Here is a 25,946-nt window from a genome sequence, read left to right as displayed (position 1 = left end):
AAACTAATTCTTAACAACATCATGGAGTAGATTTTAAAAAAAGCCTCTCTGGCACAGTGCGTCAGATGGTGGCAATTGTGTGGCGGGAGGCGGGTGGTAGAGAGGCTCATTTGTAAATGCAACTCACTGTGAAGGAACTATCTGTAATATGGATATCGGGCAAGATTTCGCTGAAATCTCTTTGCTGTTTCCGGAATTAACTTTTGTTTTTGAAAGGTTTCTGTGTTACATGTTGTTCACTCAAGATGATGGGTATTTGGGAATAGTGAAAGTCAGTTCACAAATGCAACTGTGCAGCTGTTCCGAGCTCTAAGAAGTCTCAAGATAAGGAGTGTCGGGTCGGTGTGTAACAGGATCTGGTACACAGCTGGCATTCTTCACTGCGTGGTGTGTTATTTGGAGTACAGAGAGAAAGGGCGCAGGAGACCTCCCACTTCAATTTAATGCTGACACAGAGCTGAATGGCCATTCTGGAAATGGCCAAATCAGAAGGGCAGGTTTGATGGAGGACGCTCACCTGAGCGAGTTAGAAACTCAGGCAGAGGGACTCCATGTAGATCAGTCTACAGCCTAGTGAATGAAATAAGCAATCCTTCAAAATTCCCTGTTTCGAACAACAGTTAGGGTCACAGGTTAAAGAGCAGCAATTCCTCTGATGAAACAGCATACAGCTGTATATGATAACAAAATGAGAAAAAGGATTTGATAGGCGAGATAGCGAGAAACGAGTTCCTCTGATGGGAGAGTTCAGAACAAGGGGATAGAACGATAAATTTGGAGCCAGGCTGTTCAGAGGTAATGTTAAGAAACACTTCCTCACACAAAATGGAGTGGGAATATGGAACTCCCTCCTCCCCAAAAAGCCATCAAGGCTGGAGCTCTATTGAAAATCTTGAAGCTGAGATTGGTAGGTATTTGACGGCCAAGGTTATTCAGGGTTATGGAACCCATGTGGGTATGTCATATGCTGATATTCACCGACGTTCAGCTGTTGTTCGTGAAGCTAGGATTGGACTGTTTTTTGATGCTCCATTTAATAAGAGGAGTGAGAAAGAGGCCACACACCTCTGAAACAAAATGGATGATGGCAGAAAGAACAATTAAAAAAAAAACGAGCACCAAGGAGACATTTCCGTTCCAATTCATTTCCAGTGCCATTTCTTATGGATTATATTATTCTCAGCCACATTCTCCAGTGTCCTTCTTGGAGACCTCTCAACTTCCACCCGCTATTAACTCCAAAATTGGCCCAAACCACCAACCCATATACCCTGCCCCCATACCCGGCATGGTAGCACAGTGGTTAGCACTGTTGCTTCACAGCACTAGGCGATTTGTTATGTTGTAGGTGTAACATAAGCGGTTTCCTTGTGGTGCACTTGACAAAAGAAGGTTCAGACGTGGAGATAACTTCAACACGTTTATTAAACTATTTACACTTCTATTACTCTGGTTCGTCACTACTGCTAATCCTACTATAGCTACCCAGACTGACTAGCCAGCTGCTGCAATCCATGTGGTGGGTGTAATATTGAATCAACCCTGTGTCTGTCCTCACTAACTGTCTCCACTGGAAAGAGGCAGATCATGTGTGTGGTGTCCTTTATATATGGGTTGGTGTAATGCCCCCCTGTGGTCATGTCACCTCTTTGTGTATCATGAATGTCTATTGGTCGTATCCTATGTACTTGATCTATTGGTTGAGTGTGTGTGTGTGATGTCACTGGTGCTCCCTCTAGTGTCTAGCTAGCCTACATGTATTTACATTGATGCACATCACCACACCAGGGTCCCGGGTTCGATTCACACATTGGGTTACTATCTGTGTGGAGTCTGCACGCTCTCCCTGTGTCTGCGTGGGTTTCCTCCGGGTGCTCCGGTTTCCTCTGACAAGTCCCAAAAGACGTGCTGTTAGATAATTTGGACATTCTGAATTCTCCCTCTGTGTACCCGAACAGGCGCCAGAATGTGGCGACTAGGGCTTTTCACAGTAACTTCATTGCAGTGTTAATGTAAGCCTACTTGTGACAATAAAGATGATTATTATTAATAATCATCACTCGTCCACTACTCCAGTCACAGATCTACACTCATTCTCTATTCCTAAACCCGTCAGATTTACAATTCTCTCTTTAGTTTACCCATCCATCAATGTCTTTGGCCCGTCCAACCTCTGAAGTCTTCTTCAGCCTTATGCTAGCTGCTTCTGTCTTTTTGCCCTCTGGCTCGCTTCCTGTGCCTCTCTCCAACCCATCACACTTCCTATCATTCAATATTGGTGGGGATCTCTTCAGCTATCTGAGCTCTCCACTCAGGAACTCTCTCCACTGAACCATTCACCTCCCCCGACACCTATAAAAAACAAATTTTACTCAAATCCTTCTTTTCAACCAAACCTTTGGGGCGGGATTCCCCCCCCCCCCCCCCCGGGTGGGAGAATCGCTGGGGCACCGCGCGAATTGCGACACGCTGCTCCGGCCCCCGCATGCGATTCTCCCACGCCCACCAAAACCAGCGTTGCGCAAATCGTGCCGGGCCGCCCGGTTAATCGCCACAAACGGCGAGCGGCGATTCTCCGGCCCGGACAGGCCGAGCGGCCGGCAAAAAAAATGACAGTCCCGCCGGTGCCGTTCTAATCTGCTCTCGGGCCGGCGGGATCTGGGGCTTCAAGGGCCGGGAGCGGCCTGTAGGGGGGGTGGGGTTTCCAACCCCGGCGAGGCCCTCCGGAGTGGCCTGGGACCCACCGATCGGCGGGCAGGCCTCTCTGTCGGCGGGCCTCCTTTCTTCCGCCGGCAAGCCTGGATCCATGCGCAATTTTTGTGCGGGGTGGCCTGGGGGAGGAAGGCCAGCGCGCATGCACTAGTTGCCGCTGGCCCAACTGTGCATGCGCGGGACCCAAGGCGCCACGTCTTTTACGCCGCGCCGGGTCTCTGACGCAGCGCCAAGGCCCCACCCCCGTAAATCATGCAACGCCCCTGCTAGCCCCACGGAGGGAGAAAAATAGGGGTCTGGGAACGGGCGCCGAAGCCGGAGTAAAACACTCCAGTTTTTACTCCGGCGTCGGCACTTAGGCTCCCATTGGGAGAATCCCACCCTTGGTTCTACATTAAATATGCTGTGTTTCTGTTAGCATAATCCTTGACATGTTCTAGCCTTGATGAGACTGGCTGGAGATTTCCCAGACTCCTTCTGTTCAGCGACCTTTCGCCTTTTTGTCCATCCAGCCAGTGGTCAGCTTTGAACCCAGGCTCCAGTGGTTTGAAAAGGACAATGGGCGCAAATCAACACGGGCAGGAGAAAGACAAGTGTACTCACCGGAGGTCCGGGGGGGCCTGGATTTCCTGCAGGTCCTCGTCTACCTCGTTTTCCCTTAAAAGAAAATAAACAAAAAGGAAAATGAAGGAAGTTTAATCAGACTGCAATTGGGTAGAGCCTCTACATGAAATATAAGGGGAGATAAATGAATGTCACATCGCTGAGTGCAGCAGGAAAGGAGAATAGGGAAAAGAAAAATAGATCATTAAAAATAATGGTTGGTTCCCCGTATCGGCATTTCCCTTGACACTGCCCCCAATCCGAAGTGTTGGCGAAACTGCCTCCAAATTCTCAATGAAGCTGTTATTACCGGACTCCCTGAGTATTTCCCCGGGGCCATCTGGAGCAGCATTGTTGCTAGTGCTTTCAATCCTGACCCCCTGCACAAACTCTCCTCCATTCTGACCAATTGGGAATCAACCCCTCTGACCCAGTTCCGCACCTTCTCCACATTCGCCACCCAGTAGTAATACATCAAGGGCGTCATTCTCCGACCCCCGCCGGGTCGGAGAATGGCCGTTGGCCGCCGTGAATCCCGCCCCCGCCCAAGTCTCCGGTACCGGAGATTGGGCGGGGGCGGGAATTGGGCCACGCCGGTTGGCGGGACTCCCCGCTCAATTCTCCGGCCCGGATGGGCCGAAGTCCCGCCCAGAAATTGCCTGTCCCGCCGGCGTAAATCAAACCTGGTATTTACCGGCTGGATCAGTCGGCGTGGGCGGGCTCCGGGGTCCTGGGGGGGGGGGGGGGAGTGGGGCGATCTGACCCCGGGGGGTGCCCCCACGGTGGCCTGGCCCGCGATCGGGGCCCACCGATCCGCGGGCGGGCCTGTGCCGTGGGGGCACTCTTTCCCTTCTGCCTCCGCCACGGCCTCCACCATGGTGGAGGCGGAAGAGACTCTCCCCAATGCGCATGCGCGGGAAACTTTCAGCGGCCGCTGACGCTCCCGCGTATGCGCCGCATTTCCGCGCCAGCTGGCGGGGCAACAAACGCCATTTCCGCCAGCTGGCGGGGAGGAAATCCCTCCGGCGTCGGCCTAGCCCCTCAATGTTGGGGCTAGGCCGCCAAAGATGCGGAGACTTCCGCACCTTTTTGCCGGCGCGATGCCCGTCTGATTGGCGCCGTTTTTTGCGCCAGTCAGCGGACATCGCGCCGTTGGGGGTGAATTTCGCCCCAGGTTCGGGCTCTGTATCTCCTTTCTGGCAAAATCGCGAACCTGCATGTAATTAAACATTTCCTCCTGCTCCAGCCCATACTTCGCTTCCAGCTCCTTCAATCCTGCAAACCGACCCCTAAGAAACAAATCTTTTAGCGTCTTAATCCACTTCTCCTCCCATTTCCGAAAATTTCCATCCCACCTCCCTGGCTCAAATCTGTGAGAAGGGGGTCATGTCGGTGGTTTACGGAGCTAATTTGGAAGAGGAGAAGGCACCACTGGAAGGGATCAAACCAAAGTGGGAGGAAGAGATGTGAGAGCATATGGAGGGGGGGGTTCTGGTGTGAGGTGCTCCAGAGAGTCAATGCCTCCACCTCGTGCGCGAGGTTGGGGCTGATACAGCTGAAGGTGGTACCCAGAGCACACCTCACGAGGGCGAGGATGAGCCGATTCTTTGAAAGGAGTGGAGGATGTGTGTGAACGTTGCGGGGGAAGGGGGGGGGAGGGGCACGCTAATCGCGTTGATATGTTTTGGTCCTGTCCAAAGCTGGAGGATTACTGGAAGGAGGTGTTTCGGGTAATCTCTAAAGTGGTGCACGTGAAACTGGACCCGGGCCCTCGGGAGGGCATATTCGGGGTGTCAGACCAGCCAGGGTTGGAAATGGGAGGCAGATGTTGTAGCCTTCGCCTCGTTGATCGCCCGAAGTCGGGTCCTGATGGGTTGGAGAACAACCTCTCCACCCTGTGCCCTGGTGTGGCGGGGGGACCTGTTGGAATTCTTGACTCTTGAGAAGGTTAAGTTTGAACTGAGGGGAAGGATGGAGGGGTTCTACAATTCATGGGCGTTATTCATCATGCACTTTCAAGAACTGGATAACATTGAACATTAGTTTGGGGGGGGGGGGGTGGTTGGGAGGGTTGGGGAGGGTGTGTGTGTGTGTTAATGGTGACTATGGGTGATTCCTGATTCCTTTTTGTCATTTGTTTATGTGAACATGCGGGCTAATGTTTGGGGTTTGGTGGGAGGATGGGATCGTTGTTATTGATATGGGGATTGACATATTTGTCACTGATTATTGTTTATTGTTGGTGGGTATAAATTTGGGAGAAAATGTGAAAAAAGAGGAGAATAAAAATATTTTTAAAAAAAATAATGGTTGGGAAACTCTCAACGGCTTTTTCCTCCCAAGTGTTTATTTTTTTCTCATGATGTTTCTGAATGGTTGCTGATCGTTTCAAAGAGCTCAGTGAATTCTGATTGGTACTCAAAGCGCCGACTGCTGACTGACTTGCACTGGCTCCAAGTCCAGGAACCCTTCGATTTTGAATTTCTTGCTCTTATTTTCAAAGCTCTCCATGGCCTCGCTAATGCCCCACCCCACCCGCCATCAATGTAATCTCCCTCAGTCCCACAAACCTCAGATACATCTGTGCTTCTGTAATTGTGCAACCTTAAATATCCCCAATTGTCATTGCTACGCCATTGGTGACAGTGCCATCTGCTGTCTAAATCCTGGAATTCCCTCCAACTGTTCCTTTATTTAAGGGAGTGTCTTATCCCTTATTTTGACTGTTTGTCACATGTCCCTCAAGGGTTGCCTTTTAAAAAAATATGGGCTAGCATTTGTTGCCCATCCCTATTTGCCCTTGAACTGAGCGGTTTGCTAGGCCATTTCAAAGGGCAGTTAAGAGTCAACCACATTGCCGTGGGTCTGGAGCCACAAAGTCAGAAGTGGGGATATTCGCTGATCTTTACACAATATAATAATAATTTTTACTAGTTGCCACAAGTAGGCTTACATTAACACTTCAATGAAATTACTGCGAAAAGACCCTAGTCGCCACATTCCGCCGCCTGTTCGGGTACACAGAGGGAGAATTCAGAATGTCCAATTCACCCAACAGCGCATTTTTGGGGACTTGTGGGAGGAAACGGGAGCGCCCGGAGGAAATCCACACAGACACAGGGAGAATGTGCAGACTCCACACAGACAGTGACGCAAGCCGGGGAATCAAACCCGGGTCACTGGCGCTGTGAAGCAACAGCTTAACCACGGAGCTACAGCATCAGTACCATTTGCGACTACTCAGATACTGAAGCAGTCCATGCCGATATGCAGCAAAACCTGGACAATATTCAGTCTTGGGCTAATAAGTGAAAAGTAACACAGTGCAAAAAGTAAAAAGTGAAAAGTGTCTCTTTGTTTTACTTTTGTGTACATGTGTACTGCAGCCATCAGCCAGCAGGAGGGGGTTATGATTGTCAGTACCATGGCCTCCACCGCTGTTCGTACCCTTTTGGTAACTAGCCCCCTAGCCCTGGACCCCCAGTCAAAGTGTCCCTCGGTTGTCCTGATTCCTCCCCTCAACTACTCTGTCTCTCCACCTCACTTTTCTCTTTTACGATGCTCCTTAAAACCTTTGGTCACTAGCCTTTCGCTCATTCATGGAGCGCTTCGATAAAGCTCCTGTGAAGCACTTTGGGATGTTTTTACTGTGTTAAAGGTACTGCATAAATGCAAGTAGCTGTGGTTGATTTTTTTCCTCTTCAATTACCCAATTACCGCCTTGACTGAGAGAGAAAACAATCCATTCAGGAGAGACTGGGACTGAGCCAACAAGTGTCTATGAGCCAGTACTATACCAAGGGGCAGCTTTCAAACATCCCTGCGTGTGTGTCAGGAGACTGTAATCTTATCAATGTACATCCTCTATTCAAAAACACATCAAAGAAGAAAGCAGGTAATTACAGAGCAGTCAGCCTACTATATTGGTCGTGAGCAAGCATCTGGAAGCCAATAATACCTGATAAAACGAATACTTAGCTCAAAAGACATGGATTAATTAAAAACAGGCAGCAGGGATTTGTAAAACTCAAGTCATGCCTGACAAATTTAATGCAGAGTTTTGAGCCATGTATTGATGGGAAGAAATGCTGTGGATTATATGGATTCTCAAAAGGTTTTTGATAAGGTCCCACGTGGAAAGCTCATTGATAAGTGTAAATGGAGTGTGGCGGTATTGATGCAGGGGAATTGGTTCAAGGACAAGAACAAAGCCAGGCTTAATGCGCGTTCTTTGGACTGGGTGGCTGTGGATTTGGCCTTTTGGTTCTTACAGCAGCAACAGAGGCCAGCCCACTCCGAGGTACGGGCAGGTGGTAAGGAGGCCTGGCAAGCTGCAGGTACCAGTTAAATACCCAGGTGCAGCTGCTCGGAGTTCAGCTGGTGTTGAGTGGCCTGGTAGAGGCCTGTTTAGCAGTAAGGCGGGAGGTATTACACCCAACAAGTATTCGTGAATGTGGATGGGTCAGGTGCAGAGTCCCTCATTATTATTCTTCCAGCTGGTGGCTCAGCAATAATTTTAAAGGTACATATTCTAGATCTGTTAAAACGGATCAGAGTGTGCACAGCACTCCCTCTAATCTGTTCGGTCATAGATTAGCAATTGAAATTCTCGGCATGTTTTAGGGTTTCTAGTTGCATATTAAAAAGGGCAGAAAATAAGCCACGTAACATCAAAATAAAAAGGTGCCACCTCTTAAAGGGGAGATGTACACTTTTGACAGCGGTTAAATGTTGTGAAAGGGTTAAAATGGTTCAAAGAGGACTTGAGTGGGCACTTAGGTTTCCAGGGTGCACGTTTGGTGATCCAGGTTGTCCAAAAGACAAGAGAGATCTCGGATGGGGGGAGCTGAATGCTCCCCAGACAGGGGGCGGGATTCTCTGATCCTGAGGCTAAGTGTTGACGCCATCAACATGGCCTCAGGAGCAGCAATTCTGACCCCTACAGGGGGCCAGCACGCCACTAGAGTGACCCACACCGCTCCAGCTGCCAATCCACAGCATCAGGTGGGTGTCGCGGGTCTGCGCATGCGCAGTGGGGCCGGCGCCAATGCGCGCATGCGCAGTGAGACCGGCGCCAATGCGCGCATGCGCAGTGAGACTGACACCAATGCATGCATGCACAGTGGCTCCCTTCTCCGCACCGGCCCCGATGCAACATGGCGTAGGGCTACAGGGGCCGGCGCGGAACAAAAGAGGCCCCCAGCCCGAAAGGCCGGCCCTGATTGCGGGCCAGGCCTCAGCAGAGCCCCCCCCCCGGGGTCGGACACCCCCCTCCCCCCCACCAGGCCGCCCCCAGATGCACCACGCTGAGAACCCGCCGGCCCGGGGTGAGAGAATCCTGCTCAATATCTACACCCTCTAGCAAAAAGAGGTCAGAGAGGAAGTCAATACCAGGAGTTTGTCAAGGTAAAAATCTTACTTCTCACATCAGTCACTGTCTGCTCACAGCTCCATCAACTCCATCTTCGATAGTGACTGTTACAGGGCGTGAGGCCAACAGCACCAGTTTAAGGCCACTAGTGGCTTGTTAAAGCTGATTTTGGCAGGTTAAAATCAGGCCCAAGGGTGTAAACAGTTTTAAACTCCAAGGGTCAGTATGGGGACCATTGCTCTTTTCAATATATGTGGGAGTGATCTGGAATTGGGTCTGGAAAAACCATACCGCAATTTTCAGATGAGAGAAACATACTGGGAGGTATTTAATGGAAGCTTTGGGGGACTTGCCCACCAGATGGATAGCTGGCAAAAAGCTCTGCATTGCTTCTTTAAGGGACTTAACTGAACCTTTCCTGGGATCAAGGACCCTTGGGTGATAGTCCGTCCTGTCAAATGCCTGCAACAAGTAAGAGCTGGTGACTATATTGAACAGCTGTGCCACTGGGTAGGCAGGGTACGACTCCCACCTGAGGGCTAGTAGCATTTCTAGATCTAATGCCCCGGGCGAGTGATGGTGGGAAGGAATTTCTGGGAATGCGATCACGGGAGTGGATCGGCAGCAAGTGAAGGGAGTGGCTCTCAGCAAGTCCCTCCTTTTCCTGATCCAGGATACTTTGATCAGTCACTGATAGCCTTTGAATGAGTGACCTCCCCACCATCCCCCAGGAGTCTCCTAGCAACTTCCACTCCCCCTCCCCACGGGACCCCCTAGAAACCCCCCTCCCCCGGGACCCCCTAGCAACCACAAGTTTTTGCTCGTTGTATCCACCCCATGGTGATTCCTCCCAGTCTGCCCGCCCTGAGCTAGTACGATGTGGCCCTTCATTGGGTATTAATTGCTCATTCAAGTGCATCACCTGGTGGATGGGGATCAGGATAGAGGTGGGAAGGCGATGGGGCACCTGCTCGGCCACGTTCTCTCCTGACTAAACGGACCATCTGCTATCATAACTCTCCAGGCAGGAGAGCATTCACTGTGTGTTTAAGTGTTTGGATGGTGGAAGTGATCCTGAGGCTAGGACATATACAAGTGAGTAAATGGAGGCGAGGTAATTTGCGTTCAATGGTAAAGCATAATAAGAACATAGAATAGGTCATTCACCTCCTCGAGCCTGTTCTGCCATTCGATAAGACCTGGTTGTGTTTCGAATTTCACATTCCAGTTTACCCTCGATAACCTTTGATTCCTGTGCCTAACAATAATCTATCTACCTCCACATTTAAAATATTCCATGATCGCACCGTCACTGCCTTCTGAAGCAGAGAGTTCCAAAGTCTCACAACCCTCAGAAGAAAAGTTCTCCTCATCCCTGTCCTATTAGGGTGACCACTAATTTTAAAACAGCATATTTAAAAATTTGTTCATGGAACATGGGCATCGCAGGCTGGGCCAGCATTTATTGACCCTCCCTAGGGCATGACCCTCCCTAGGGCAATTAAGAGTCAACCACATTGCTGAGGATCTGGAGTCACATGTAGGCCGGACCAAGTAAGGACGGCAGATTTCCTTCCTTAAAGGGAAAGGAACATTCTCTAAAAGGACATGAGTGAACCATATGGGTTTTTATGACAATCGACATGGTTTCACGGTCATCATTAGACTTTTAATTGAATTCAAATTTCACCGTCTGCAGTGGTGGGATTTGAACCTGGGTCCCCAGTGCCTTGCTCTAGATCTCTGGAATACTAGTCCAGTGACAATCCACCACCGCTCCTGTGCCCCCTAGTTCTGGATTCACCCACAAGAGGAAACAACCTTTTAGCATCCAACTTGTCACCACCTTTCAGGATCTAGTATGCTTCAATCAAGTCACCCCTCATTCTTCTAAACTCCACAAGCCCAAGGAAAGAAGCCCAGCCTTTCCAACTTATGCTCAAAAAACAGCCCACTCATTCCAGTATCAAACTAGTAAATCCCCTCTGAAACACCCCCAAAGCATTTACACTCTTCCTTAAATAAGGAGACAAAATTGTACACAATATGTGAGATGTGATCTCAACAATTATGTTCAATTCTCCGCTTATAAGGAGAACATAACGTCAGCCTTCTTGACTATGCTGCACCTGCAGACTGAATTTGTGACACATGCACAAGAACACCTAGACACTTTTCCCATCAGCACTCTGCAGTCGTTCTCCATTTAAGTAATACTCCCTTCTGCCAAAGTGAACAACTTTACACTCTCCCACATTACACTCTGTCTGCCAGATTTTTGTTCACTCAACCGAATTATTCCTTCCTACCTATCTTTGTGTCATCTGTAAATTTAGCTACCATGCCTTCACTCCTCCCATCAAGTCACTGATGTAAATTGTAAAACGTTGAGGCCCCAGTACAGACCCCTGTGGTCACATCCTACTATTCAGACAAACACCTATTTATGCATACTCGTTTTCAATAAGCCAGCCAATCTTTAATGAGGGCTAATATGTTACTCCAGTTTTTATTTTTTGCAATAATTATTGATGTGGCACCTCATCAAAGCTTTCTGGAAATCCAAGTACAGTGTATCTCCAGGCTCCCCTCTAACCACAGCATATGTTACTCCTTCAAAGAACACTACTAAATTGGTTAAACACGAGAAGGGAGTGAAGTTCAGTTTGATTGACACCACTTTCCAGCATCTCAAAGCGGAAACCAACAGCAGACTGTTGAAAAGTTAAAATGACTTGAAAGAGGTACTTTGTGGACACTCGGTCTTCTAGGTTGCATATTTGGAGACCCTAATCCAGGTTGGGGGTGGAATGGTTAGGACAGTGGGGATCCTGTTCTCCTTAGAGTTAGAGATGGAATGGGGCTGAGTGTCCTCCAGATACCATCTCCCCTCCATTCAGTGCACCCTAGTCTCCTTGTGGGAAGAAGTCAGGATCTCAGTTCTAAGCGGAGGGCTGCAACGCAGTAAAAAGTTCAATGATATCACCAGATTTGTCAAGGTAAAGATCTTACCTCTCACATCAACAACTTTTTGCACGCACACACATCCAACAACTCCAGCCTCCCTCATCACAATAATTTCCTCCCATGCTTCCCTCCAATCTCCTACTGTCACACCATTTTTTTTATTCCAACTCCTTCTACTCCTCCTCACACAATCTGAACTTTCCCCCTCATCTCCATTAATATACTCACTTTCTCACACCGCGCATCTTACGCACAATATAATGACTATTCAAACGTGACAGGCACATTCTAAAATCAGCTGACATCAATGCATTCCCTCTTTCCTGCAGGAGAAGACTGTACACAATATATGGTAGGAATGGGTAACTGGAGGGCAATGGATATGGGGATGCTATTAAAGGAAGTGGGAGAGTCCCTGGTTTGTATTTGACTGGTCCGCATAGGGCTTGTCTGTGAAGAGGAGCAGAAAAAGCTGTGCCACAGCAAACCACAAACTTATCAATTCAATCACAAGAGAAACTTCCTTGATTGGAATGATAATTAAAGGTTAACACCTGTAAACTGTCCTGAATGTGAAATGAGAATGAAGCTGAGGAACTGAGTTCCCATTCCTCAGTGCTCCTCAATCACCTGTGTTGCAAAACCTTCCATTGATTCCAGTAGCCAGCTCTGGTTGGAGGTATTATCACATGACCTCATGCCTCCAACTGCCCCACCCCACATCCCTGCCATTGGTCAGCTATGCATCCAATCATCTTGGCCTATTGTTAAGTCAACAGAAAATGCATCACCTGATTATATGAATATTGACCACCAGTCGAACAACCTTTCCCCTCATCTCTCTTAGCACCTTGGGATGTATGGAGGTCAGAAGAGGTGTTACATAAATGTAAGCCTTTCTTCTGTTTACTTTTGTGTCAAAACCCATGATTACACTCCCTGAGAATTATTATATACCTAATACGCTATGATTAGTTGTGACACCCACTCATATTGTATTTTACACATGTATGGTCATGATATATGCAAGATGTTTTAACCCAATCTACAGTGTTATATTCAGGGCAGATGTTGACAAAATCGAGCGATTCCATAGCAACTGGCAGGCGACAGCCATTTAATATCTCAGAGTCACAAATGACTAGGCTCGATCCTAATCTGTCCGTTTCCTGTTTCATAAATAAAAACATAGGAACGCAAAAGAAACCAGACGTCAAATGCCACGTTACTTTAAATATTTGCACTTCAAACTTTGAGGAAGATAAACGAGCTGAGAATATGAGATGCACATTAAGACCATGGGCTGCCATTCAGAAAAGCGACACCAGACTGCCAGTCACTGCGGTGAAAGGTCAGGGGGCATGCCACGTGGGGAACAGTCATCGATACGTTGGGCCTCCACTTTCCTTACACTTGGCACGGTAGACGTATTTGGGAGTGGTTGCTGGCAAAGGACAGTAAGTGCTGCGTTCAAGTCAATTATATCTGACATCTTCTCTGACCAGCCCAGTCATTTGGAAAGAATCCGTGTGGCCCAGAAGACATACTGTGTTTCACTGGCAATAAAATAAGATGTTAGCAACAGCATGTGAGGATCTCTCATGTCCGGAAGTCAAAAGCAGGTTATTGCACCACCGGATAGTTAAGTGACAGTTATAAATACAGACATGGAATACTTAGATTGAATGCTTAGGTGGAAACGTCTTAAAAAATGAAATGAGCAGGCTGTTCAGGAAATAGCCTGTGTGTCTGTCGATCAATCGCCACAGTATTCCATTCCCAGGGCCGCCTGTTATTAAGCAACGTGCGAGAATGAGTTCCCTCATTCCTCAGTAAGAAGCCCCCCCCCCTCATCTTTAGGATGAATGAATATGGTCGGGCCAATTGCAGGACGGTCTTGTTGGTGGGTCGTCAACAGCCGGAAGGCCAGGTTACCTAACCTTCCCAGCTGAGGGAGCTGACTCGATGGATCCAGGCTGACACTCCAGTGTGGAGTGCTGAGAGAGGGTTGATAGATGGTGTGTTACAGTTCACGCAGGGCGTCTGCGTTGCTGTGGCAACATGAGGAGGAATTGCTTCACTTAGCAGGTGGTGGACCTTTGGAATTCTGTGCCCCAGAGGGCTGTGGAGGCTCAATCATTTAGCATGTTCAAGACGGAAGAAATGGATAGATTTCAAGATACCAATGAGAACAAGGGATATGGGGCTATGCGGGGGGGAATGACATTGAGGTAGATGATCAGTCATAGTCTAGTAGAATGGTGGAGAAGGCCTGAGAGGCTGAATGGCCTACTCCTCCACCTAGTTCCAATGTTTCTATTTCCATGCATGTTGTAGCCTGGAGCTATGAATAGTGACAGTAGTGTTCCAACATTCTTTCTATCCCAAGGCTGTCCAAGAATATTCCACTCTTACTACGTGTCACTGGCATGCATTGGAGGGACAAATAAGTTGGTACTCAACCTGTGCAGCCATGTTATGAACACACTTTCCTTGACCATGAAGTCCTGGAGTGGGACTTAAACCCGGAGTTTCTGGTTCAGAGGGCATGATGTTACCCAGTGCAGCACTGGACCTCCACTGAGGGAGCGCTGTCTGCTTATTTATGACATGGAACCCAGTGTTAAATACGCTGCTGAGTGATTGAAGGCCAGCGCAGGGGGTCCAGGTGTGCGCAAAGCTAGCAGTGCTTAAAGCCGGACCGCACCTTTAAAACGGAAGGGGTATTCTGTCTGCAGCAGGAACTGGGAGGGGCTGGGGAGACTGCCTCACCTGGAAGAAGAGTGACTATTGTGCAACAGAGATGAAAATGTGCTCCATGTCTCTTAAATTCCACATTGGAGAACTTGGTTTGGGTAGTGGAGATAAGGATAGGTATCATCTATCCACAGGGGGCCAAGGGGTTGACTAGGAAAACTCTGGGATGCAATGGCAGCAGATAGCTTTCTCAATCAATGCCGGAAGAGTAGCCCAGAATATACACGGCGCAAGAAGTTCAATGACGTCACATGAGTGGTCAAGGTCAGTGAATGCTCCTTCAAATGCTATATCCCACCAACTGCACCTTATTTTCATACACTGCTCCATTCACCACACCCCCATCATTCACAAGATAGGACTTAGAAGCAGCAGTAGACCAATCAGCCATTCATTAAGATCATTGCTGATCTGGTTGTGGTGTCATCTGCACTCCCAGAATCCTTGACTCCCTTGTTAATTAAAATTCTGTCTCACTCAATCTTTTAAAAAATACATTTAGTAATTAAGGGGCAATTTAGCGTGGCCAATCCACCTACCCTGCACATCTTTTGGGTTGTGGGGGCGAAACCCACGCAAACACAGGAAGAATGTGCAAACTCCACACGGACAGTGACCCAGAGCCGGGATCGAACCTGGGACCTCTGCGCTGTGAGGCAGCAGGGCTAACCCACTGTGCCACCGTGCTGCCCTTGTCTAACTCAACCTTGAATAAATTCAATGACCCAGTCTCCACTGCTGTCTGGGGAAGAATATTTCACAGAGTAACCACTCTTTGAGAGAAGAGAATTCTCCTAATCTCTATATTAAATGATACTGTTTATTCTTCAACTCCGCCCTAGTCTTGTACCAGAGGAAATATCGTCCTACCCTATCAAATACCCTCAGGATTTTAAAGCTAATATCTAACGGCTGTGCAATAGCCCATGGGCGCAAATCCCATAATGGTCGCTAAATAATGCAAGAAGCTAAAAAAGGATTTGCGCTGGCGAGATTTCCAAACGTGATCTTCCCAGCACCCTTCCACAATCAGGTTCATGCCCAGGAAGGGCAAGAATCTGATTACCACAGATTAGTACATATTTAAATGTTATTCACTGATTTAGCGCTGCTATTTCCGCCCTCAACGTATTGTCCCACTCAGCCGGCGTGACATCACACCAGCGCGAATCACGTCTGGTTTTCAAAAACGAAAACCAGACGTCATGACGACACTGGGGGCACAAGGAGAGCCCTTGGTGATGAGGGGCATACCCGGACAGTGACCTGGCACTGTCCCTTTGCACAGATCCTGGCAGTGCCATGGGTGGGCCCTCTGGAGAGCCCCACTGGGGGTTGGGGTTCCTGTGTTTGTGGTGGGGTTCCCATACATGTGGTGGTGGGGGGTAGGATTTCCCTGATACCAGTGTATGGAGGGTCAGGGAGGACAATGCCTGTGAGAGAGGGAGGAGTGCACTGATACTTGCGTGGTGGTGGGAGGAGGGGGGGGTGGAGTTTGCCCTCGTGCCTGTGGGGGTATCCTCCATGTCCATGGGGGAGGGGGGTTGGAGAGAGACTTTTAAAGATGGCACCTCTTGCCAGCTCTATCAATGCCCAAACCGCCAGATGCTGCAAACCACGCCCCCCAGATTATCTGTGCACTCAGTGCATGAAAACCTGCAGTTAAAACCTGGCTCTACATCTGGAGAGATACACGACAGTTTGCAGTCTGAAATTTTCGCAAATTTTACATGTTTCAATAAGATCGCCCCTCATTCTTCTAAACTTAATGGGTATAGGCCCAACCTCTTTTAATCTTTCTTGATAAGATAAGCCCCTCATACCAACAATGAGTGGAATGAACCTTCTCTGAAGTACATTTAACGTGATTGTGTATCCTTTTCAAACAAGGGGGCCAAAACTGTGCACACTATTCCAGATGTGGTCTCACCAAGGCCCTGTACAGCTGCAGTAAAACATCCATACATTTATATTCCACTCCCCTTGCAATAAACACCAATGTTTAATTGGCCTTACCAATCACTTGCTAACAAAAGACTCACCTTTTGTGATTCATGCACTGGGACACCCAATTCCCTCTGTGTCACTGAGTTCATCAATCTCTCTCCATTTAAATAATACACTGCTTTCCTATGCTTCCTGTCAAAATGGACCAGTTCACATTTTCCCACATTATGCTCCATCTGCTAATTTTTTGCCCACTCATTACCCTGCCCAAATCCCATTACAGGCTCTCGGCCTTCTCTTGACAATTTACTTGCCTAACTTTCTTTGTGTCATCGGCAGACGTAGGTCAGAAAATAGGTTGTCAAGAGGAAGCAGAGGCTGTAAAGGGAAATGGACGGGTTAACACCCCGACCAACAATCTTTACCGAACTTGATTGATAGCGCACATTAATTTGCTTCACCTCATCCTCACACATTTTGCATGGTTACCAGTCTCACATCCACATCTCACAGTTTGTGCACACATTACCAGTTATTTGACTGGAAGAATCACATCACCCAAACACTCACTGAACAGAAGAACACAAGAAATGGGAGCAAGAGTAGTGCCGAATGCTTCACCATCCAATACCATCATGGCTGATCTTGGGATCATATCTCTTAATTCCCTGAAAGACCAAATATATGTCTATCCTAGCCTTAAATATATTCATTGCTGGAGCATCCACAGCCTTCTGGGGCAGAGAATTCCAAAGATTCACAACCCTTTGATGGAAGACATTCCTCCTCATGTCAGTCAAAAATGATCGACCCCTTATCCTGCGCCTGTGCTCTTGTGTTTTCAACTCCCCAACTAGAGAAAATAATCACCCAGCATTCACCCTATCGAGGCCCTTCAGAATCTTGTATGTTTGAATGAGATCACCTCTAATTCTGCCAAACTCCAGAAAAAGAAAACCCGATTTACTCAGCCTCTCTTCATAGGGCGACCCCTTCATCCCAGGGACCAATTCAGTGAACCTTTACTGCACCACCTCCAATATCTTTCCTTCAATATGGAGACCAAAACTGCGCACTGTATTCCAGGTGTGGTCTCACTAAAACTCTGTACAATTGTATCAAGACTTGTACAGTACTGCAGTATCCTTGCAGTAAAGGCCAACATGCCATTTCGTCTTCCTAAGTGCTTGTTGCACCTTCGTTTAAAAAAAAATTTAGTGTACCCAATTCATTTTTTCCAATTAAGGGACAACTTAGCGTGGCCAATCCACCTAGCCTGCACATCTTTGGGTTGTGGGAGTGAAACCCACGCTAACACGGGGAGAATGTGCAAACTCCATATGGTCAGTGACCCAGAGCCGGGATCGAACCTGGGACCTCGGCACCGTGAGGCTGCAGGGCTAACCGACTGCAGGCTAACCGTGCTGTCCCTCTTGCTGCATCTTCATGCTAGCTTTCCTTGTTCTTTTACAAGCACACCCAAGTCTCTTTGATATCAACACTTAGAAGTTTTATACCTTTGAAAAAAAATTCTGCTCTTCCATTCTAGTGACCAAGGTGAACAACTTCACACTTCCCGACATTATACTCCATCTGCCATCTTCTTGACTACTCACTTATTTGCCAGCTCTGAAGAGGAGTCATGTTGGACTTGAAACATTGGCCGGAATTCCCCGGCTGTCTGACCCGCCGGCAACGCACCCCGGTCTCTGCGTTTCCCGGCGGCATGGGGTGGTTTCAATGGGAATTCCCATTGACAGCTGGGGGAACAGAGAATCTCACCACCAGCGAATGGTGCGTCACCTCCTGTTGCCGAGAAACAGGCGGCTGGTGGACCAGAGAATCCAGCCCATTACTTCTACGTCTCTCTCATCGGATGTTGCCAGACCTGCTGAGTTTTTCCAGCATATTCTGTTTTCATATTACTAATTTGTCTATATCTCTTAGCATCCTCTCTGTATCCTCCCCACAGCTCACTTTTCTAACTATCTTTTTATTACCAGCAAACTTTGATAGATTACTCTCTGCCTCTTCACCTTAAGTCATTAATATAGGTCAAAGGTCTCTGGCCGTTCACGCCGGCAAGATTTTCTGATCCCATCGGCAGTGCATCACCGCCGTTGGTTTTCTGATGGCGTGGGGTGGCTTCAGTAGGAATTCCCATTGACAGTGACGGGGCCAGAAAATACTGCCGCCAGCGAACAGTGCACCGCCTCTTGCCACCGAAAAACACGTGGCTGGGAGGCCAAAGAATTCCACCCATAGACTGTAAATAACTGTGATCCCAGCACTGATTCTTACAGCACTCCTTTAATCACTGCCTGCCATTTTAAAATGCCATGTTTATGCCCACTATTGTAGTCAATGAGGAGCCCCGAAAAGGTAAGTAAATGTAGTTTATTTCCTACACACCATTAGGAAATACACTCGGCGTCTCAGCTGGGGGGATTGTAATATGTTAAGTGCCTCTTGGGCCGACTTATACCTTGGGCGAATAACAAGCCCCGCTGGTGGGCCTCCACCCCTCAGTGGGGGAGCTCGTATTCCATGAGCCGCATGGGGAGATTGATCGGATTGTCCCCGTGGGTCTCGCAGGGGTTATATCACCCACTCTTTGCTTTCTATCTATTAACCAATCCTCAATATTACCCCCAACTCCATGAGTCCATATCTTACCTATTAACCTTTAATATGGAACATGATTGAATGCCTTTCAGAAATCTAGCTATACTACATTTACTGCTTCCTCTGTATCTATCCGAGTGGTTGCATCCACAAAAAAAAAATGCATTTGTCAAACAGGATTTTGTTGATACATGTTGATATTTTCTGTTAAACTGTGCTGTGTTAAGATTTCCTCAATAATAGATTCCAGCATTTTCCCCAACAACTGATGTTAAGCTGACTGGCCTGTAGTTCACTGCTTTCTCTCTCCTTCCTTTCTTGAAAAGTGGGTAACATTTGTTAACTTCCAACCTAATGGGGCCATTACCGAATCAAATCCTATCCAGCTCATCCACCATCTCGGCAACTATCCCTTTTAGATCCCGAAGGTTCATCAGGTCCAGGGGATATGTCAGACTTGAGGCCCTTATGTTTTTCCAATGCGTTCTTTCTATTTCTGTAATGTCTTCACTCTTTGTAGCCCCTAGACACCGTCTATTTCTAATGCTAAACTGTTTTGGTGACTTAACCTTTTTCTTTGGATTTCTAACTTTCCCTTCCCCTGAACCCCACGGTTAGTTGAAAACCAGATTTACTTTCCTAGTTATATAGTTGATCAAGACACTGGTTCCGGCCTAGTTCAAGTTGAGACCATTCAAATTGAATAGCCCCCTCTTCCCAGAGTACTGATGCTGGATCCCCATGTTTCAAAACCCCCTTTTTCATGCATTATCCTTTGAGCATCACATTTAGTTCTCCATCTGTTGTATGGGTCAGATAAGAATCTAGAGATCTTGATTCTGTGTCTTAATTTGGACACTAACTTCTCAATTTCTCTTAGATAGAACCACTATGTTGTGGGTCCTCATGTGGACCATATCAACTGGATCCTCCCCTTTCCACTCCAAGTTCCTCTCCAGCCATGAGGAGATATCCTTACTTCTGGCAGCGGGCAGACAGCATAACCTTCAGAACTCCTAGTCATGGCTGCAGAGAACAGTATCTGTCCTCATGACTCTACTGTCCCCAATCGCTGCTACATTCCTCTTCACTCCCTCCACTTAAATGGCATCCATCACCATGGTGCCATGGTCAGTCCGCTCATCCACCTTGCAGTCCTTCTCCTCCTCCATCCAGGAAGCAAGCACTTCGTACCTACTGGACAAATTCAGAGGCTGAGCTCCTCTATCACTACCTGCTGGCTCCCCATGCCTACCTGACTCGCTGTTATGAGCCAGGGTTTAGAAAATTCCGAAGTATATCATGGAGTTCACCTGACCTACAACTGTTGAGAGATTTTGGTTATGAGGAGCACAAGGGCCTGCCTTTCAGATGTTATTCAACAGAGGCCTTAAGCACTTTTAATCGAAACAAAGTTTATTCTACGAATTCAGTTAACATTTTTCTAAATGCACACAGTAAGTATTTTTATCAACTACAAACATAATTACATCACACAGCTACAATACTCTATATATAACCCTTAATAACTTTGCTTAACTGTTTCAATCAAGTAACAACATCCATAAACCAGAAAACCTTTTTACCAAAATAGTAGGTTTGAATTCCTTCCAGAAAACAGTTATCACTGTTAAATTATCAAGTGATCTGGAAACACCTTTTTACATGCAGGGAGAGAGAGAGACAAGACAGATTTCTCTGACTCCAGCTTCCAAATGTGTAAACGAAAGTAACACTCAGAGCCACAGCCATCTCCCAACTCAAAAACAAAACTAAAATCCCAGAGCCACAGCCCAGCTCCACCCACACAATGACATCACTGAAGCCATTTGATAATACAAATCATTTCTTAAAGGGACACTCCCATAACAGTCATATCCTTCTGTCCTTGACCAGCTTTAAAGTTATGCCTTACCTCAGATGCGTGACTGCCTCCTGGAACCAAGTGTCCAAGTAACTCTCCCACTCCCACTCCCTGATACTTCACAGTGTCCACAGCTTGGTCTCCAGCTCAATGACTCTGAACTGAAGCTCCTCGTGTCGAAGGCACTTACTGCTGGCATGTTTGCTCACACTGCTGTCCAGAAGCCCACACATTCTACAGAGAATACATTGCATCTGGCCTGCTATCCTTATTATGTGTTCATTTATTATACTTTCTTAATTCCGTTATAATTAATAAACTCTAATACCCACAATAAGCTTTACTATTGTTAGTAAATATTATTACTACTAATAAAACCTTACAGTTACTTATGAATTACCCGAGTTTGGAAATAAAAATGAGAACATTTTTGATAATGTTCCCTCTCTCTTGAAGGACAACATGCACCATTATTGTGCTCAGCAACACCTACTGGGTGTGGGACAGACGGTGCTGCCTGTCCTCAGCCCAATAGAGGCGATTTATTGGAGCAGTGTTGTCCTTTGAAAACTGAATATTTTGGGGGTAGTTTCTTAGAACATCATGTGCTAGAGCCAACCAGAGAGCAGGCTGTATTCATCCTTGTAGTGTACAATAAGGCAGGGTTAATTAATTACCTCGTAGTGAAGGTGCCCCTTAAAAGCAGAAATCATAATATGATTGAAGTTTACTTTCAGTTTGGGAAGAGAAGAATGGGTCGAAGATTTTCCATAGAATCCCGAAAGTACTGAAGAAGCCTTTTTGGCCCATCGAGTCTGATCCGACCTCTAAAAGAGCACCCAACCTAGGCCCAATCCTCCATCCTATCCCTGTAACCCCACAGAACCTGTACACCTTTTGGACACCAAGCGGCAATGTAGCATGGCTAATCCGCCTAACCTGCACATTTTTGGACACAAAGGGGCAATTTAGCATGGCCAATCCACGTAACCTTTACATTTTTGGACAGTGGGAGGAATTCAGAGCACCCGGACACAGGGGAACATGTAAACTCCACACAGTCACCCAAGGCTGGAATCGACAACGCAACGCTGGTGCTGTGAAACAGCGGTGCTAACTACTGTGCCAGTGTGCCGATTTTAGACTTAAATAAGGACAATTGCAGGACATGAAAGAAGACTAAGTGAACTGGCAAATCACGTTAAGAGATAGGTCAATAGAAAAGTAATTGAAGTCATTTAAGGGGATATTTCATAATGCACAGAACAGATAGATTCCAACAAGAAAGAACGATTCCGAGGGGAGGGCCCCCAATCCGTGGTTAACTAAAATGTTAAAGACAGTGTCAAATTTAAAGAAGCATAAACATGTGCAACGATGAGTGGCAGGTTAGATAATGGGACAAGAATATTTTTTTTAAAACAAAGAATGATTAAAAGATTAATAAGGAGGAAAAAACAGAGTACTAGAGAAACCTGGCTAGAAACAAAGGCAGATGGTAAAAATTTCTAGAGATATTTAAGAAAGAAAAGAATTAACAAAGTGAGCATTGGTCCGATAGAAGGCGAGACTGGAGAATTGACCCTGGAAAATAAGGAGGTGGCTGATGAATTGAACAGGTATTTTGCATCGGTCTTCATCGATGGGGACAGAAGTCACCCCAGAAATATCTACAAATCAGGAAATGGAACAAAGGGAGAGACTCAAGAAAATTATAATCACCAGGGAAGTGGTACTGAGTAAATTGTTGGAGCTGCGGGATGACAAAACCTGGGTCCAGGTGGACAAATCCTAAAGTCTTAAAAGAAGTGGCTAATGAGATAGTTGGTGCATTGGTTTTAATTTGGGCAAAATTTACTCGATTTGGGGAAGCTTTCATTAGATTAGAAAATAGATAATTTTTGTTCAACAAGGGAGGGGGACTGCAATCAGGGAACTACAGGCCAGTTGCCATAACATCTGTCACAGGGGACATGTTAAAACATTTTTTATAACAAGGCACTTTGGTAAATTCAAGGCAATCTGGTAGAGTCAACATGGTGTTGTGAAAGGGAAATCATGTTTCGCCAATTTATTCTTTGAAGAAGTAACGTGTGCTGTGGATGAAGGGGAACCAGTGGATGTATTCCAGCTTTTCTGAAGGCGTTTGATCAGGTGCCACAACAAAGGCTGTTGCAGAAGATAAAAGCTCATGGGGCTAACTTATTGCCATGAACAGAAGATTAGCTGGCTAACAGGTAACTGAGAGTGGGCATAATTGGGTCTTTTTCTGGTTGACAGGATGTAATGAATGTTACACCACAGGGATCAGTGCTGGGGCCTCAATTCTTTACTGTTTCTATAAATGACTTGGATAAAAAGACTGGAGGTATGATTGCTAAATTGGCTATTGACACAAATGTAGGTCGGAAAGTAAATTGTGAAAAGAACATGAGGCTACAAATGGTTATAGATAGTTTAGGTGAGTGGGCGAAGATCTGGCAAGTGGAGTTTAATGTGGGAAAATGTGAAGTTGTACATTTTAGTAGGAAAACTCAATGGTGAGAGATTGTCATGCCACAAGTCAAAAGGGGATTTAAACTAAATAGAATAGAAAAGCCGGCCGGTTATGATGGAGATGTATAAATCGCTGGTTAGGCCACAGCTAGAGGACTGTGTGTAGTCCTGGTCGTCACACTATAGAGGCACTTAGACGTTTACTGCTGGTGAGATTTACGCCATTTTGGAAGGTTCCCTGATTTCGCCCCCCCCCCCCCCCTTTCCAGGCACCTGCCCTCTAACCTTGGGGAGCCCCCGGGACACCCCCTTCACCCCGCCTCCCCCTCATTCCCCATTACCTGGCAAGCCCACACGGGTCCAACCCCCAGCAGTGTCAACCTGACACCAGGGTACCCTGGAACTACCACCCAGGCACCCTGGTTGTGCCACCAGGGCACCGTGGGAGTGCCAGGGTGACACCACCAGGGTTTCCAGGTGGCACTGCCAAGGTGCCAGGCTGCCAGTGCCAAAGTACCTAGGTGCCACCTTTCCCTGTCCCTGACCACCCGGGGGTCTCTAATGGCCTGGCAGACCCCCGCCACGTGCCGTTATGACTGGTCCACATTTGTGTGGACCAGTACTAAATGGCACCCTGGCGAGCTCCCCAAGGTGCGGCCAGTTCCCGGGCACCCGGTGAATCTGGCGTCCGAGTATTTAAATGAGTCATACTGCTCATTGACATATGCTGATCTGGATCACGAGCAGCGAGAGCAGGTTACTCTCGCGAGGTTTCATGCCTGCCGCACAGTCTGATTTGGGGTTCGTGTGCGATTTTCCTGGAGCGCCCGGATCCACTGAATCCACTGAATCATGCCCTGTGACTCTCTACAGCATCTGGGAATGGGAGCAGTGGTTTGTGCAGAACCCCTGAAGTCAGAACCAAGTTGTTCAGTACACTTCAGCCATTTTAAATAACTGTGCAAACTATCCAGCACTTCCACAATTGCAACAACAGCCAGTAAAAATCAATCAGCAACTAAACTGAACGTTTAAGTCACACTGTTTGACTGTTTGGTGGTGGCGGGGGGTATGGAGGCGGTGCCTTTCCTACTGCTGTATGAATGTTCAGCTGTGCGAGGTTAAGTGGAGTCATTAGCTGGAGTACTGAGGTTGAAAATAGCAGCACTGGTGTCAGGTTGGCATTACATGATGACTACCGTCAAGATCTACTTCCTTCAGGCGCATCCTCCCTGAACTAATGCCCTCGTCAAAAATGGCATCAGAAGAGCTCACGCCAAAGGTTAGGAAAGATTACAGAAGGAAAACGCCAAAAATAAACACATCGATACAACAGTGGGCAGAAAAGTAGTCAAACAAAAAGCAGAAAATGAAATGCCTCAAGAGGCGGCAATTGACCAGGAAAATACTCTGAAACTGATGAAGGAAAGACTGAGAATTACGAAAGATGAGATTGAACTGAAACCTGCATCAGAAATCAAAAAGAAAACTTGTAACTAACATCTAAGAAACTGAAATATCAAAAACAAAGGGGGCGATTTTACACCCACATTAGCCGTCAGCGAGAACAGCGACCTGACACAAAATATTGAGATACGGAAACGCCATTCTTTCCGACGAGATCACGTTTCCCGATTTGCCACACCCCTCGCACATGGGGGGCAAGAGGCACATGCCCGGGTAATATCAACCTGGCAGTGCCAACCTGCACCGGAGCAGTATTAAGGGTGGACCCTCTGGACACTCATGGAAGGGATTCCCCTGATAGGTTTGGAGGAGATTGTCCCTGAGACTAGTGCTGGGGACCTGGGGGGGGGGGGGGGGGGATGCCCCCAAGTCTACAGTACTGGGGGGTGGGGGAGAGAGGAGACAGCAGTGCTGCATGAGGGTGTCCCAGTGTTAGAGTTGTGGGGGGGAGGGGGCATTGCCGGCAGCATCAGTCCCCGCCCCGCCAGACTGACGGCGTAAACTCTACACTCCCATTTTTATTTCAGGGTGCTGAAAATCCGCACTAAAAACTCGGCTTTGGAGCTGGGGAGCTGACGTTGATTTTTTAAAAATATATAAATTTAGAGTACCCAATTCATTTTTTCCAATTTAAGGGGCAATTTAGCATGGCCAATCCACCTAGCTTGCACATCCTTGGGTTGTGGGGGCGAAACCCACGCAAACACGGGGAGAATGTGCAAACTCCACACGGACAGTGACCCAGAGCCAGGATCGAACCTGGGACCTCGGTGCCGTGAGACTGCAGTGCTAACCACTGCACCACCGTGCTGCCCTGCTGACGTCGATTTTCAGTAAGAGCCCGACACCCTAAAAAAAGTATGGGAAAATTCCGCCCAAGTATAGTGAAATGAAGCATTCAGAGACACCATCCAAAATGGCTTTGACAGTGCTGAAAGCACTATGCAACAGGCGTTTGAGGGGTGAAAGTTAATTTATAATTTAAGGAAAGCAAGTACTAAGTCAAAGTTATCAAGAAATATGAGGCACTCTATTTATTAAATATGCAAAGCCTCTTCAGCAGTAATTTACCATTTGAAGCAATTCAATTAGTTAGTAATGTGATGTACCACCGACTGACACCACTTGTCCACTGCC

At 47.3% G+C, this 25,946-nt stretch overlaps 1 protein-coding gene across 1 annotated transcript in view; it reads right to left on the bottom strand.

The window, feature by feature from the left end:
- LOC140411419 (uncharacterized) overlaps positions 1-25,946 on the bottom strand; it is a 373,458-nt gene that overhangs the window by 83,590 nt on the left and 263,922 nt on the right. The window contains exon 16 of the mRNA XM_072500526.1: positions 3,316-3,369. Within this exon, the coding sequence (XP_072356627.1) occupies positions 3,316-3,369 (54 nt within the window). The remainder of the gene's footprint in view (positions 1-3,315; positions 3,370-25,946) is intronic.

Source organism: Scyliorhinus torazame, chromosome 4 (assembly GCF_047496885.1).
Source record: "Scyliorhinus torazame isolate Kashiwa2021f chromosome 4, sScyTor2.1, whole genome shotgun sequence".
NCBI classification, from domain to species: Eukaryota; Metazoa; Chordata; class Chondrichthyes; order Carcharhiniformes; family Scyliorhinidae; genus Scyliorhinus; species Scyliorhinus torazame.
Note: the sequence above shows the minus strand (reverse complement) of the source record. Positions and strands in the feature narration are given on the sequence as shown.